The sequence below is a fragment of the Phaeoacremonium minimum genome (genome assembly GCF_000392275.1).
Source record: "Phaeoacremonium minimum UCRPA7 unplaced genomic scaffold PA7_03_scaffold_270, whole genome shotgun sequence".
NCBI classification, from domain to species: domain Eukaryota; kingdom Fungi; phylum Ascomycota; class Sordariomycetes; order Togniniales; family Togniniaceae; genus Phaeoacremonium; species Phaeoacremonium minimum.
This window is the reverse complement of record NW_006921175.1, coordinates 511,039-526,557: the sequence shown is the minus strand read 5'-3', so window position 1 is coordinate 526,557 and position 15,519 is coordinate 511,039. Positions and strand designations below refer to the sequence as shown.

The following is a 15,519-nucleotide window of genomic DNA, read 5'->3' as shown; positions in this document are numbered from 1 at the left end:
GCACATGGACACATTGGCTTAAAGCTCGAGTCATGATCAATTTTGACTCGGTTTCCTGTAGATTCTAAGAAGAGTGTCTATTTGCTCTTCATCCTTATACCTTTAGATGTGAGGATTATATTATACAATAGGAAAGCAGAACATAATGAGGTCAGTTGTAATTCCAGCAATCTTGTAAAATATAATGAGGTTATAAAGCTTGTTAGAAGATAAGACAGTAGAGTGAAATCTAGATCGAGGCAGAAAAGTCTTTTGGTATTCTATTGCACAAAATAGCAAGTTTGATGTGTATTGGTTTCTCCGAGTACTGAATTAGAAGAATGTAAGCTAGAAGAGACTTATCAGATAGTTATGGAATCTAGAATCCCATAGCACAGCCCCAGACTTGGGATTCTAGCTTTTAACAGTGTTTTGCCAGTGGTCTTTGAACTATTAATGTCACCGTGTGAGCTATCGTCGAGTGGACTACAGACAGACCGCAACGGCAGCACGCTCTGTACGTTTCTTTGATTTGTCTATGCCGGCCAAGAACACAGGTCCAGGTTCCAAGAACCTGGTGTCATTCTGACCTATGCATTGGGCATCTTCTCATCAGTAGCCAGTCCTTCTGTAGCGATAGTGTAGGTGCTGTATAGAATATGAGTTTCGACGCATCATGACGCAGGGCACGCTACGGAGGGCATTTCCGGGGGAGTGAACCGGGGAATGCTGGGGAATTGTGAAGCTATAACTATTCGGGTCAAGCCTGCCCCTTTCTACTGGGGCGGTGCTCTGTGCGGGACCAAGCTGAGCGTGCGGGGTTACGCCGGGGTAGGCTGTAAACCTCGGGATACAGATTCCATTGCGACCCCAAGATCGACCAGTCAAAGGGCCGAAAGCAAGGGCTTGGTTGCCTCTCTCGGTTTAGTCAGTTGTCCACGGTGAACGGTTGGGCGGCTTCGCTCCTGTACGAGTAATGCGTAGTAGAGTAGATTCCCACACTCGTAAGGGCTACGCTAATGTTAAACTGAGAGTGGATAATTGGTATCTCTCCGCCCTTTGACTAGGTTCTCGGTTTCGGTCAACACCCTCACGGTAGAAGCCCTGCTAGTTTCTGACAATTGTACCGGGAGAGGTATCTAGGCAATGGCAGTGGTTGCGGTTTATTTCAGCCAATGTGAGTGTTCAGCGCTTGCACGGAGCCCTATACCTAACCTCGGAAGAGTATAAGAGTTGGCTATTCTCACCAGGTTCTAATTCTGTGGATTCAGCCTTCTGTCTCAACTCATCTCATTCCTCTTGCCAGGCTTTGACATACCATCATCGATTTCAACGTTGTACTAGGGTCGCATCACATAACCCCTTTTACCATCCACTATGACTTCAGACTTGAAGATCAACCAAGGTGCTCCCGCGCCCGAGGAGAGTGTCCTTGCCTCTTCCGAGCATGAGGAAGGCGCCGCCAAGATACTGCCCCAAGACGCCTTCGCTGAGGATGTCGCGTATGGACAAGACGGCCTTCGTGGTCTGCTGGGTAGCTCGTACGTGTTCGGCGCTGCCTTTCTAGCCTCCCTCGGCGGCTTCTCCTTCGGCTACGACCAAGGAGTCATCTCCATCATCAACGTGATGGACCAGTTCCACAGCGCCTTCCCCCGGACGGAGACGGCTTTCGGTACCAGCTTCATGACGGCAATGCTTTTGCTTGGCGCTTTCATTGGCTGTCTGTTCATGCCGTACATGGCGGACAAGATATCGCGGAAGCGGGCCCTGACAGTTGTGGTTATCATATTCGATATCGGCGCCATCATGCAGACCGCCGCCACCAGCTACGGCGTACTAGTTGCTGGGAGAGCCATCGGAGGCATTGGAGTCGGCACCCTTGCAATGGTATGTGAAAGAGAGGCGCATAACTACTTTCCATCTTGCCTCTGTTGTTATCTCATTTGAATTCTCTGAAAGAGGCCGATGTTAACACATATGTCACAGGGCGCGCCGCTGTACATCTCCGAGATCTCTCCGCCGAATCTCCGAGGAACTCTTCTCGTCTTGGAGTCTATCTCCATCGTATCTGGAGTCGTCATTTCCTTCTGGATTACGTATGGCACGAGATACATTGACAGCGAAGTCTCTTTTAGGCTTCCCCTCGGACTGCAGATGGTCTGCGCCACGATTCTGGGCGTTTGCATCCATTTCTTTCCTTATTCTCCCCGATGGCTCGCCCTCGTCGGCCGCAACGATGAATGCATGACCAGCCTGTGTAAACTACGAGGACTACCTCCAACCGACGCCCGCGTACAGAAGGAGTTCAAGGGTATTGTAGCAGAAGTCGAGTTTAACAAAGTCATACTAGCCGAAGCACACCCCGGTGCCGGCGGAATTAAGCTCGAAGTGCTCTCATGGATTGAGCTTTTCGAACCAAAGATGCTGCGTAGAACTGCCGTGGCATGCGGTGTATGCTTTTTCCAGCAGTTCTCTGGTATCAACGCGTTCATTTACTACGCACCCACCTTGTTCCGATCTATTGGACAGTCGGACGAGATGTCACTCGTTCTATCGGGTGTTTTTAACATCCTGCAACTCGTGGCTGTTGCCATTTGCTTCGTTGTTATAGACAAGCTTGGCCGAAGGCCTCTGGCTATTCTCGGAGCGTTCGGGTCCTGCGTCTGCTACACCATCATTGCTGCCCTGGATGGCGTCTACTCGAAGAACTGGTCGTCCAACACGTCCGCTGGTTGGGCATGCGTGGCGATGGCTTTCTGTTTTATCATGACTTACGGCGTCTCATACTCGCCCCTGGGCTGGTGCTTACCCGCAGAGGTCTACCCTAATTCTAAGCGTGCGAAGGGCGTGGCCCTGGCCATCTGTGTCAACTGGCTCTCAAACTTTACCGTTGGTATCACAACCCCGCCCATGCTTGAGAACATTGGCTACAAGACATACGTCTTTTTCGCCATTATGTGTGGAGTCGCTGGTGTTTGGGCCTTGCTCTTAGTCCCGGAAACCAAGGGCAAGACGTTGGAAGACCTAGACGTCATGTTCGGAGACACCAGCGGGCAGAACGAGAAGGAGATCATGAGGGTTGCTGTTATTGCCGCCGAGCGGGTTCTTGCCAACCAGCAGGCGCAGGTTTAAGGCGCCTTAGTTGAGGCAGACACTCTCTAGCGTTTTTGTGGTCGAAAATTTGCAATAGTAGGTTGAACGTGTTAAGTTACTTTGAGGTCGAATACTACGACTATAGAGCCGTTGGCCAAGACCGTGGCCCCTCAGTCAGTTACAATTTTATGAGAGTTTCCATCTAATGCTTCATCACACCTTTCATAGTGATGGCCTTCATCTGGCTATACGTAAAAAATAATCCACGTGGAAACGTCAAGTTTGATTTGCATTTCTTGTCCGGACTGTTGGCGCCTCGGATGCACCTTCGACTTGGCGACGACTGCCGTCAGACGTCTGTCGGAATCTCGCCATTTCCGACAATGCACCCTTGTTACTGCATGCAACACAACCTTAGAAAGATAAGTGTAGTGCGAACTAGGCTCTGTTGCCGTCATGTGCCCAACAGAACCCCGGAAGATCCCTTGGTCCGAGACTCTTCAGCCTGCCCAGAGCGATCATACCATGCATCTGTGCAACGTTTGTATTTACGAGAAATACTGGTCTCGATATACGTATACTCATGGAAAGGTCAATGGCTGCTCGCTTTCATATTTGGGCAGTATTGTACCAGTTACACTCTCTGCATACTGTACTGAACACGTTCATGACTAGGCAGAAAGTAAATGAGCCACTAGCGTCCTCGGCAGATGGCCGGCTAGGGCATGGCGGTCACGGCTCCAAGATCTACGCTTTCGTCAGGTCGGAATTTAGATTCCGTTTGCATGGGTCATCCGGAGGCGGAGTAGAGGCATGCACGGGGATTGCCTCATTTCACGACACAAGCTGGAAAATGAGGAGGCGGTGGCAAGAATATCATACGATGCTCGTGACTGTCCGGATCTGACGGCCTGGGGAGATATTTGGCTACCTAACGATGTAACAAGAGCACTGATCCACGAATTAAGATTTGTCTGGGAAGCCAAACTCCACGTTAAATGCAGGGTATACATATCTTCTTACCCCGATGGATTCGTGGATGCTCTCGAGTGCCTCCACCTCCTCCGTATCGAGAGCAATGACTTGCTTGTTTTCGTCAATCCGGCTCGGCTGAACGGATTTCGCAAGTACAGTGCGCCCTCGCTTGTCTGCAGCGCCTGGGGTCAGCATACTTGCTGGGGGCGGAAAGATTACAGGGAATACAAACTATGATAGCTTAATAACACCGTAGCCGGAGATACGCTGTGCTTGGCAGCGATGGTCTGTACAAGCGGCTCCTTTATCAAAGGAGACCCAGAGCTGCCAAGGGGTGAGTATGCCATAATGTGAATGCCTCGAGAATGACAGAATGACACAATATCTGTCTGTGGTAGGTAGGGGTGGTTCTCAATCTGATTCACCGCCGGGGTAATGGTGGCATGGGGAAGCAACTCCTCCAAATACTTCACGCTGTAGTTGCATACCCCAATGGCTTTCACCTTTCCGGTTTCGACTAGCTTCTCCATCTGCTTCCATGTCTGGATATGTGACCAAGACAGGTCGAGGTCACGCGAGCCGTCCGGCCGCTTGGGAAATTTGATATCGTTTCCTAGTATCACCTTCGTTAATATCTCATCCTAACCTTCTAAGGGTAGATGCCGGCTTATAGGCTGGAGGCTATGTTCATACCGTTAGGATTCATAGCCACTGGCCAATGAATCAGATAGAGATCAACATAATCAAGGCCTAACGCCTTCAAGCTCATGTCGAGGTTCAACTCCACCCGGGACGAGAATGTGCACCACATCTTGCTCGTCACAAAAAAGTCTTCTCTCTTCACGGCTCCAGATTCCAGTGCCTCCTTGATGCCCTCTCCAACCTCGCCCTCATTGCCATAGCAGAAAGCACAGTCAACAAGCTTGTAGCCTGAGCGAAGTGCGTAGGATACGGCAGTCTTGACCTCGCCAGGGGCAGATTGCCACGTACCCAGGCCCAACGCAGGGATTAGAGCTCCAGTATTCAATTTGAAGAATGAATGCGCCATTTTTGAGCGACAAACACAGGAAGTTTTGCTATCTTCCAGCAAAGTTACTCTGTAGGTATAGCTCTGTTATGACTAGCTCTATAAAGCTCCGTCCTCAACATCGAGCGGAATTCGTGTTCCGGGGTTCCGTCGTGGTTCACGATATTAACACTCCACGCATGTAGTAGATGGAAATTTACACCTTATCTATGATGTCTGACTGTTCTGATGCGATAATTATTTTAGCCTAGAGTTAAGAATACGGTGAAGAACGTGATGGTAGCAGTAAGACTATGAGCTAGGCAATATAATCGGTTTACTAATTGGATTGTTGCCTGTCTCCTACGAATATGACACACCAATTCCGCCAGTACTGAATGATCGTTGTAGCTCCAAAATAACCGCATCAGTAACCTGAGAAAGTGTACATGTCCCCCCTAAATCCCTTGTTTTGGTTCCGGAGGCTGTGACGGTCTCGATGGCTTTCATCAAGAGATCCGCAGGTGCGCCCTCCCCAAGCCACCGGAGCATCTCCGCCGCGCTCCAAAACGTGCCGATAGGATTTGCAATTCCTTGTCCAGCTATGTCCGGAGCACTTCCATGAATCGGCTCGAACAAACTGGGGTTCTTCCTCGTCGGGTCCAGGTTGCTAGAAGCAGCTACTCCAATACTACCAGCCAATGCGGCCGCCAGGTCTGACAGGATATCTCCGTGGAGGTTCGAAGCTACGATAGTGTCTAGTGTATTGGGTTTCAGCACCATCCGGACTGTCATGGCATCTACGAGCATCTTGTCCGTCTCCACGTCGGGGTACTCATTTGCAACCTCGTAAAAGATTTTGTCCCACAAGACCATGCCGTGTCGCTGGGCGTTGCTTTTCGTTACCAGGGTGAGCTTCTTCCGAGGCCGTCCTCGCGCGACCTCAAAAGCAAAACGCATAGTGCGCTCAATGCCAACCCTGGTGAAGACGGCCACCTCATTGGCAATGGTGTATGGAGTGTCATCATGAGTAGTCCCGCCCTGGCCGGCGTACTCGCCCTCGCTATTTTCTCGTACAATGATCCAGTCCAAATCGTCATCCGCGCAGTTTTTCAACGGAGCTGAGAGCCCTGGCAGAATTCGGATTGGACGAAGGTTGATGTATTGGTTTAGCTAACTGAATGTCAGTTCCAAGCTCGATGTCCCGCTCTACTTTCTCACCTTCTTCCGAATCGGGAGGATTAGGTTCCATAGAGAGATATCATCGGGAACATCTAAACCAAGAAACAGTAGTTAGAGAGCAAGAAATTTGTGAGTTGATCTACACATCTCTAGTTTCATGCTTGATAACATACCATGCGAGCCAACAGCGCCAAATAGGATTGCGTCTTTCCCCTTCAACCTGTGCCATCCATCCGCCGGGATATATTCCCCTTGCTTTAGATACCGCTTGGAGCTCCAATCCAGCGTATCTATATCTAGAATGAACGACTTGAAAAGCTCTTCAATGGCCCGGAGAACCTTCACCGTCTGCTCTATCACCTCTATCCCTATTCCATCTCCCGGGATAGAGGCAATCTTGTGTATGCGGCCGCCATTCTGAGTCGGCGACATGATAGACTCTCCTAGGAAGAATTGTGGCAGTCCAGAGGGTGAAAACTTGACACGTAAGATCTGACCTAGAATCCAACAATTATCGAAAGTATAGTCTTTTGTGAAAGCGATATCGGCAGGCGGGTCGAAACCTTTACGTCATGCAGCGAGAATGTTCGACTCCGAACAACGGAAGACGGGTTCCGAGAGGCCTGCCGGAACCTTGTTCAGGCTGGTTCAAATTGAAACGGATGTCCAAGACCAGGAGATCATTGAATGGTGCCTATCAGGAGGAGGAAGCCGTCGCTTTTATTGATTCTGCAGTTTACTCAACATCAGTTGTCACGAGTAGCATGAGCGCAGAGGGTATGCGAGATAAACTTGTTATTCTAGGTCTATATATCCAACTCAAGTTCAGAGCCCGGCATTTTGGTTGCCGATTGTAATGCTCTTAATGATTTGGTATTCCTCAAGACCGTACAAACTACCCTCCTTACCGTAGCCACTCTCCTTGACGCCCCCAAAGGGGGCCTCGGCCGCACTGATCTTTCCAGTATTAACGCCTACCATGCCGACCTGGAGTTTCTGGGCCACTCGCATGGATCTCGCGATATCTTGCGAGAAGAAGTACCCAGCCAGGCCAAACTCGGTGTCATTAGCAAGCTGTATGACTTCCTGCTCGGTCTCGAACTCAAAGATTGGAGCGAGAGGCCCGAATGTCTCGTCCTGACTCAACACCATCTCCGGGGTCACTCCGGAGAGAACAGTGGGATCGTAGAAGAAACCGCTTGTTATGGACGCCTTGCCACCTATCTCAATCCTTGCACCCTTAGAAACCGCGTCCTCAACGTGTTCCTTGACCTTTTCAACAGCAGCCTTGTTAACCAACGGGCCTTGGGTGGTAGATGGGTCCAGGCCCGGCCCCGTCTTGAGCGCTTGCACTGCTTTCACCAGTTTCTCGGTGAAGGCCATAGCCACTCCCTTTTGCACGAAGAGCCGATTCGCACTAGAAGTAGCCGTTAGCACCCCGTGAAGGTCTCCCGTCTGTTGACTATCCAAAGGTCCATATCTGGCCACGCGCATAGTAGACAGAAGTAGGCGCTTACCAAACACATGTTTGCCCTGAGCACCGGAACTTACAGAACATGGCACCCTCCACGGCCATGTCAAGATTCGCATCGTCGAAGACAATGAACGGCGCATTTCCCCCTAGCTCGAGGCTGACCTTCTTGAGTGTACCTGTCGCGAGTCCGGCTAGCTTCTTCCCCACGCCTGTTGAGCCAGTGAAACTAAGCTTCTTAACGAGTGGGTTTGTAGCAAGCTCGGTGGCCGCCTGACGGTCTTTCGTGGGACAAACTTGGATTATTGCAGGAGGCAGGCCAGCCTTGATAGCCAGCTTGGTGAGGGCAATGCAGCTGAATGGTGTCTCGCTAGGCGGCTTAATAACGACAGAGCAGCCGGCGGCGAGAGCTGGGCCGACTTTCCTGGTGATCATCGCCGCTGGAAAGTTCCACGGCGTAATGATGCCGCATACGCCGACTGGCTCACGTATAGTCATAAGGGTTGTATGGGGAACAGAAGACGGGATTGTGACACCATAAGACCGGGTGGCTTCTTCTGCAAACCACGCTATAAAGCTCGCGGCGTAGGTAACCTCACCCCTTGCCTCGCCCAAAGTCTTGCCGTTTTCCAAAGACATGATTGTAGCAACTGCCATTATTTCGCGTGTCAGTGAGAGGCATTAGCCTTGGGCAAACCAGGGCCGGAGCATTGTGCTTACGATCATCTAGATTCTCTAGGATCAAGTCGTTCCAACGTCTCAGTAGTGCACCTCTTGTGGCTCCAGTGGTGGTTTCGAAGTAAATGCGCTGTGCTTTGTCCGCGCTGGTGATGGCTTTCTGGAAATCTTCCAGGGTGCAGTCTGACACCCTGCCCAGGACGGTGCTCGAAGAGGGCTCTATTCAATCAACCAGATGAATATCGTGAAAGTAAACTTTAGCCGAAGGAGGCCGAGGAGGGTGGAACAAACCGTAGACGTCAAATTGCCTATCCTTGGAAACCCATTGTCCGTCGATGAATGCATCCCCGGAGAAAAGATTGGTATCCTTCAGCTACGGGATGAAAAAAACCCTACATTAGCTGTCTGCATGTTTGTTTGGGTTATTTAGACGTGCATGAGGTTACTCACGTTGCTTAGATGCTGCTCGTGATAAGACATGCTTGCAAAGCTGCGCCTAGCTATGAGAGACTCGAGTTAGATGGGCGTAGCTGGGGTTTCAAAGAGGGATGGCAAAGTAATGGATTCAAGGTTATGAGACGATCGAAAGCCAGAGTTCTGTGCATCAAACTTTCAACAATACCTACAGCTAGGAGTTTCGAGAATTGATCACTCGTCTTTCAAGATCAAGTATGTGGATATGAAATCGAATAACGAAACCCGGAACTCACCCTGGTAACCCCACGGGGACCCGGGTCCTTGCATCGCCAGCCCGGAATTCACCTCCGCGACTCCCACAAGCACCACCACTAGATCCCGGTGGAGCCATGACTGCTACCGATCGGGATGCTGAATCCGTAGCACTGCGAGGAGACACTCCACTGGCTAGCTCCAATCCCCGCCACCATGAACCTTGGACTGCTCCACAGTTCCGAGTCTACTGCAAAACAAACCGACGGGCCCCGGGCGGATGCAATCCCCAAAGTTACCTAGAAATGATCGAGCCTACTGTCAGTTGTAGAAGCTATGTCGTCAGGAAGCTTTTCAGATATCTGAACAGGCTGCAGTAGGACACACGCGGCTTCAACGATGGAGAACGGTGCAGGACAACAACGCATATAAGATGTCATGGTGGAGAAGTCGGAATAGAGCCAAATTTAATATAACCAATTCAGCATTCATCTACATCTATGTTCATAGACTAGCGGTACAAGCATTCTGACTTTCTGATTATTTGTTCCTCCAATCTATGTTGTTATATGTAAAGAGTCTCAGCAGTGTTCGTTTTACACAAAATCAAACGAGCCGGTTATTTCGCATGAACAGGCGAAGTCCCCAATAACACTATCCCCCGAAGTATGAGCCTAAAACACCTTCGCAGCAAGACTTTTTAGGTAAACAAGAGCTGGAACCTTGTCTTGATAGTTTCTGTAACGGACTGCCGCGACTACAAGGCCCAGCGTAAGCAGGGCCTTCGTAAGCGGTTTTAGGGTGGTCACCCAGCGGCGGGCAGCATAGAACCGCCAGAGCTTGCTGCCGCCCACCATGTTAAAGGCCGACCAGTCAGGGAAGTAGGTGCTGGCCCAGAAAGAGCGTGCCAGTCCGGGCCAGGATGCGGCATTACGGCCGAACTTGCCAATGTACCAGTTGGAGCAGTCTGCCGAGAAGACTGTGTTGTTTAACTCTTTGTGGATGGCGTTGGTCGTGTAGTCCTCCACAGTCTGCTTCACCTCTATCACATCGGCCCGGCGGTCGATCAGTGGCTTGAAGAGTGACTTGACGGCGTAGTCAACCTGGGTCTCACATGCAAACAGAGCCGAGTTGTTGGCGGGGAAGGTGTTTGGCCCGAAGAGGATGGCGAGGTTAGGGAAGTTGTGCACGTAGGTGCCAAGGTATGCCTGGGCTCCACGGCACTCCTTCCACTGCTGGTGCAGGGATCGCCCGTCTGCGCCAATGATGTCCATGGGAGTCAGAAACTCGGAGACCTGGAAGCCTGTGGCTAGGACAATGATGTCGAAGTCATCTTGGATCCCAGACGCGGAAATGATGCCGGTTTCTGTCATCTCCTTGATACCCTCAGGTAGCAGCTCGACGTTGGGCATGCGAAGAGCGTCAAGATAGCCAGGGTCAAAAATACGGCGCTTGCACCCTAGTGGAAACTTTGGGGTGATGTGGTCCCAGTACTTCTTGGGTGCCTTGGACTGGATGTATTTCTTTGCCTCGTTCTCCTTCTGGATGCGGACCCGAAGGCCCTTGGGTGTTGGAAAATAGGTCGTGGTCTCCTCGTCAGCATCAAGGAAGATGCGCAGGCGCAGGAGGCGCTGCCAAAGCGGGACCCAGCGGAACAGGAACTTGTCGAGCTCTGTATAATATCGGTTCGGGCGCTCGTGGAACCACTGCCCGCTGCGAGCGTACTGCTTCACGAAGGAAGCCTTCTGGGCCACGGCTGGCACGACCTGGGCGGCGCTGCAACCATTGCCAATGACAGCCACACGCTTGTTTGCGTATGAGACGGAATGATCCCACCGAGCGGTATGGAACATATGGCCGTTGAATTTCTCCATTCCAGGGAACTTCACATCTCGCGGGAAAGAGATGGCGCCGACGGCGGACACAACAACGGACACGAAGCGAGAGTATTCGAGGCCCGACTTGAGGTCCTTGAGGAACACCTCCCACTTGGAGATTTCCGCATGCCACTTCGCGCCGGTGCATTCGACTGAGGTGTGGACATGCTTGCGGATGTCGAACTTGTCAACAGTGTCTTCCATATCTGTTGTTAAGAGCTTGATGTTAGTTTTGCCTCGACCAACATTCTGTGATGAACGCCGCACTCGCTAAGAACAAGTGGTCTCAGCAGAACTTACACTGAAGAATCTCTGGCTGCTCACAAAGTTGCTTTGACCAGTTTGGATTCGGATTGAAGCTGAAGGAGTAAAGGTGAGACTGAAGATCACAGCCACTGTTGAGATCGGGAGCATCCTGTCAGCACTCGGTCCTCACAACTGCCGATTACACACTAGCGGTATTCCTACTTACCATCCCGGGTACGTGTTTGCCCTCCATGTTCCGCCGACGCCATCGAGCTTGTCGTAGATTATGAAGTCGTGAAATTGGAGCTCATGCTTCAGACGGTAGGCCATGGCAATACCCGCTGGGCCTGCGCCAATGATAATGGCGTCAAGCCCATTTGCGTACGGTGACATGATGGCAGAAGTCATCGAGTGTCAAGTAAAGAGAGGAGACTAAGACACAGAGACTCTCAAGTGTAAGACGGATGAAGACGATGGTAAAGGGTAAGAAAAGGAGAAGATGGCTTGGATTATGGACAACTCAATTGTTTCTTCGAACAGATGAGCGGCGGAGATCATAGAACATAGCTTTCCGAGGATGTTCATGGACCGAGGCCAAGCGTCTTGCCACCATCTGAGGCCCAAACAGGGAAGTATCTTCTCAAATGTGGCACGATAATCCGGGGTTTAGTACTGTTGGGATATGTCTCCGCAAATCGTGGGGCTCGGAAACCAGATTCCGTCCTCTTCAACGGGGATTTGCTGCACGCGGCCCACCACCATCAATATCCAACCTGCGTGACGACACCCACTAGGCTTTCCACGTGCTAAACACGGTGATGGACACTTCACACATCCAACGTGAGCTATGAGTAGCGGCACAGTCCTGAATGGAAGCGGAGGTGGTGTTCCGACTTCGGTTCCGGGGAGGCATGCGGCGCCAAGGAGAGCTCGGAACGTCAAAGCCTCACCATGTGGGCCAAAGTAGGGAACAATAAGGAAATGGCAGGATTTCTGGTTTCACGATTGTTCATTTTTATCGTTATCGCTTCGCGAATGCATTGTACCAGCGTTAGGTCTCGAATCCAAAGCTGATATAGGATGTCGACCACCACAATCAACTCTGACAAGAGCCAACAGAGTCGTGGCCAGTATCTCCATGAGCCCAATGCCTTGAGACTCGAGACTAGAAAACTCGAGCCTCTTGCCGCAGAAAACATTCGGATCGCCATACGCTCGACCACCATTTGCGGCTCTGATGTGCACTATTACACCCACTTTGCCAATGGCAACATCCAGGTCCGTGAAGCGCTTTGCCTCGGCCATGAGGCTGCAGGAAAGGTTGTAGAGGTTGGGCCTGGTACCTCAGAGGCAGCTCGGGGCCTAAAGGTTGGCGACGCCGTTGCGCTTGAATGTGGTGTGCCCTGTGGACAGTGTGCGCATTGTTCCAGTGGAAGATATAATATCTGCCCGGACTTGCGCTTCCGCAGTTCAGGATCCAAATTCCCCCACTACCAGGGCACATTGCAAGAGTTCGTTGACCACCCAGCCCGATGGGTGCATCGTCTCCCGTCCGAGCTAAGCTTTGAAGTGGGTGCTTTACTCGAACCACTGGCCGTCGCCATCCATGCGGTCCGCCGGGCAGGACCTGACACCATCTCTTCAAGAAAGGCGTGTTTGATCTTTGGAGCCGGGGCCGTGGGGCTACTGTGTGCTGTGGCGGCGCGTGCGGAAGGCTGCCGAGACGTTGTCATGATCGACATTGATGAAGGACGCCTTGCATTTGCGCTCGACCGTGGGTTCGCTTCTGTGGTGCACGCAGTCAAACCTAGGAGGGGAGAAACATTGCAGGAGAAGCTGGATATTGCCAAGGAGACTGCAACAGAGATTGGAGAGTTCAAGTGGCCTGATGGCGAGCCTGTAGGCAGAGTACAAAGAACATTTGAGTGCACGGGAGCGGAATCATGTCTACAGTCCAGCATCTACGTGAGTTAACTTCACCCCGCCCTTGTATACGCTGGTTACGGCTAGCTCGCTTTGGCCGTCCTTGGTCTAAATGTTGACGATCACTTTTGCACAGGCGACTGCATCGGGCGGCAGTGTCATTCTCGTCGGCATGGGAATTCCCAACCACGTTCTCCCAGTGTCAGAGCTGACGACCCGAGAGATCAATCTTGTGGCTACCTGGCGGTACGCCGGCGCCTACCAAAGGGCGATTGAGATCGCTAAAGCATCCGTGACCGGGTCACATCTAGACGGCAATGCATTGCCCGATATTTCTCAGATGATAACACATAGATTTAATGGCCTTGATGTCGTTCAGGAGGCACTTGAGATGGCTAGGAAAACGAGAGACGCCGATGGGAGATTGGTGGTGAAGACTGTTGTTGACTTGTAGGCTGCGATATGACAGATCCAGACTGACTGTCTGAGAACAAGTTCAAAGACAAGATCATTATCAGGTCCATGAATAGCTGGCTGGAGAATAACATGAATACCGACAGGATAAAATGGAGTACGGCTGATTCTGTGTGCGGAGTAAAACGTAACCCGACGTTGTTTCGTAGGCTAGTTTTTGCTACCTTCAGACACAAGCATGCTATGCTATCGATTTTAGCTTGCTGGTTAAAATGATTCTCCTCGAGAACACATCTAGTCTCGGTCTGGGTGTGCATGATGCGTATCGTTCAATTATCGGTGAGCAGTGAGTGTAATCAGCATCGAGCGAAGTAGTCATAGGCGGGTTGGGAATTATCCTCCTATTTGTTATAGGGCTGATGACCAATTGAGTTTGTTTTCGGCATTCATGGTCTGTGATTGGCGGCTGATTGACTCTTTGTGGCAGATTTATCCCACTTATAAGGCTTTCCATTGGGTAGTGCTGCCAATGTGGCTTTACTTCGCCTGCGTGACTATTCGATCCTTTATGTGATCGTAAAACCTTTCAGAGATTGTCAGGAGGTGAGATGTGTGGTAAAGGTTTACACTCCTCAAAATTATTTCTTGGCTTGGCACATGTCCATTGCGCGTTACTGAATACATCTCTCACGTCTTCTTAGAATATTTCTTGACCACATTTAATCTTTTTCCGATTTTAATTAGTTTTGATGAATAGTTTAAACTAGCAAGCATTGAGTAACTACATTGATGGAACCGAAAATAAGACGATCTGCTGCGCTTGAGGCTCATGGCGGCGGGCTCCGAGAACCCTCTGAGCAAAACATCATGGCGAGAAAGCTGACCGCTTTAGAAAAACTCGATAACACGTGGATACTAGAGATAATGGGATTCACTGTTGCTTACGCATCTCTCGTCATCATAATAGTTTTACTTCAACATTTTCAGGGTCGGCCTGTGCCAAAATGGCCCGTTACCATCAATTTTATAATATCTATGCTAGGCAACATCGCCAGCGCCTGCATTCTTTTCGGGGTGCATAATAGTGTTTCGCAGCTGAAGTGGGTGCTATTCAGCAAACAATCTTCAAGTCTTGTAAATATTGAGACTTTTCAGAGTTTGAGAAATGGCCCCGTAGGAGCATTGCAACTGCTATTTACGCGTGCAGTATGGTACGTCGAAGCTCACCCTTACAGTCTTCCCAACTCAATTGTGATGCTGATAGTTGAGACATCTGACAGGCAGTCTGTTATCTTTGGGTGTATAGCAATTCTTCTGGCTGCTCTTTGGGACCCTTTCGTGCAAAATGTCGTACAATTCTCTAATAAGAGTATCCTAATGCCAACAGATGTGGCCCTTCTTGCTAGAAGCATACGATATACCGCCCATGGTCATTCCGGTAATAACGATAGTAAGACAGGGTTTACCAAGTCTATCAGGACTTGATAAGTTAAGCTAACCAGAAGATTAGTTTACTCACTTGACCCTCATCTTCTGCTTGATTTACAATCCACCCTGCTTGACGCCTCAAACAAGAAACACAACGACCCTTCATTTTTTTGTAGCACCAGCAATTGTACCTGGGATCCTTTGGCAACCTTGGCATTCTGCTCGGCATGTACCGATATAAGTTCCCAGATCAATGTCGATTGTCAACTTCAAAAAGATGGTACTGGATATTCGTGGACTTGTTCGTCGAGTTTGCCCAACCAGACATCGGTGATGTGGATGATTGGAGAAGAGGCGAGGCTTCATGGCGATTTGATGAAAATTTACAACATCACAAAACCCACAGCAATCGTCTATAAAAACGCAACAGGGCTTGTGTTCCAGTCTCTTCGAGTGCAGGATATTGACCACCAAGTACCACTGGATCGCACGAAACCGCCAATTTCGGCGGTCAATTACACAGCAACCGAATGCTTTCTCAGTCCTTGCGTCAAGTGTATCCGAGCCTCCGTTAATAA

General features: G+C 50.4%; 4 protein-coding genes across 4 annotated transcripts; 1 reads left to right on the top strand and 3 right to left on the bottom strand.

Annotated features, from left to right (window-relative positions):
• Nucleotides 1–1,356: 1,356 nt before the first annotated feature.
• UCRPA7_3395 (putative high-affinity glucose protein) lies at nucleotides 1,357–3,111 on the top strand (the record flags this gene model as incomplete). The annotated part of the gene is made up of 2 exons (XM_007915980.1): nucleotides 1,357–1,866; nucleotides 1,966–3,111. The coding sequence occupies 2 exons, from the start codon at nucleotides 1,357–1,359 to the stop codon at nucleotides 3,109–3,111; spliced, it is 1,656 nt and encodes a 551-aa protein (XP_007914171.1).
• A 1,603-nt stretch (nucleotides 3,112–4,714) lies between these two features.
• Nucleotides 4,715–5,095, bottom strand: UCRPA7_3394 (putative glycerol protein; the record flags this gene model as incomplete). The annotated part of the gene is made up of 1 exon (XM_007915954.1): nucleotides 4,715–5,095. One exon carries the CDS (start codon nucleotides 5,093–5,095, stop codon nucleotides 4,715–4,717), a length of 381 nt encoding a protein of 126 aa, XP_007914145.1.
• Nucleotides 5,096–5,416: 321 nt separating this feature from the next.
• On the bottom strand, nucleotides 5,417–8,204 carry UCRPA7_3393 (putative succinate-semialdehyde dehydrogenase protein; the record flags this gene model as incomplete). Its single annotated transcript, XM_007915984.1, has 5 exons — nucleotides 5,417–6,226; nucleotides 6,275–6,327; nucleotides 6,409–6,732; nucleotides 7,144–7,652; nucleotides 7,753–8,204. The coding sequence occupies 5 exons, from the start codon at nucleotides 8,202–8,204 to the stop codon at nucleotides 5,417–5,419; spliced, it is 2,148 nt and encodes a 715-aa protein (XP_007914175.1).
• Nucleotides 8,205–9,727: 1,523 nt separating this feature from the next.
• UCRPA7_3392 (putative monooxygenase protein) lies at nucleotides 9,728–11,569 on the bottom strand (the record flags this gene model as incomplete). Its single annotated transcript, XM_007915896.1, has 3 exons — nucleotides 9,728–11,136; nucleotides 11,231–11,325; nucleotides 11,403–11,569. 3 exons carry the CDS (start codon nucleotides 11,567–11,569, stop codon nucleotides 9,728–9,730), a joined length of 1,671 nt encoding a protein of 556 aa, XP_007914087.1.
• Between the last annotated feature and the right edge of the window lie 3,950 nt (nucleotides 11,570–15,519).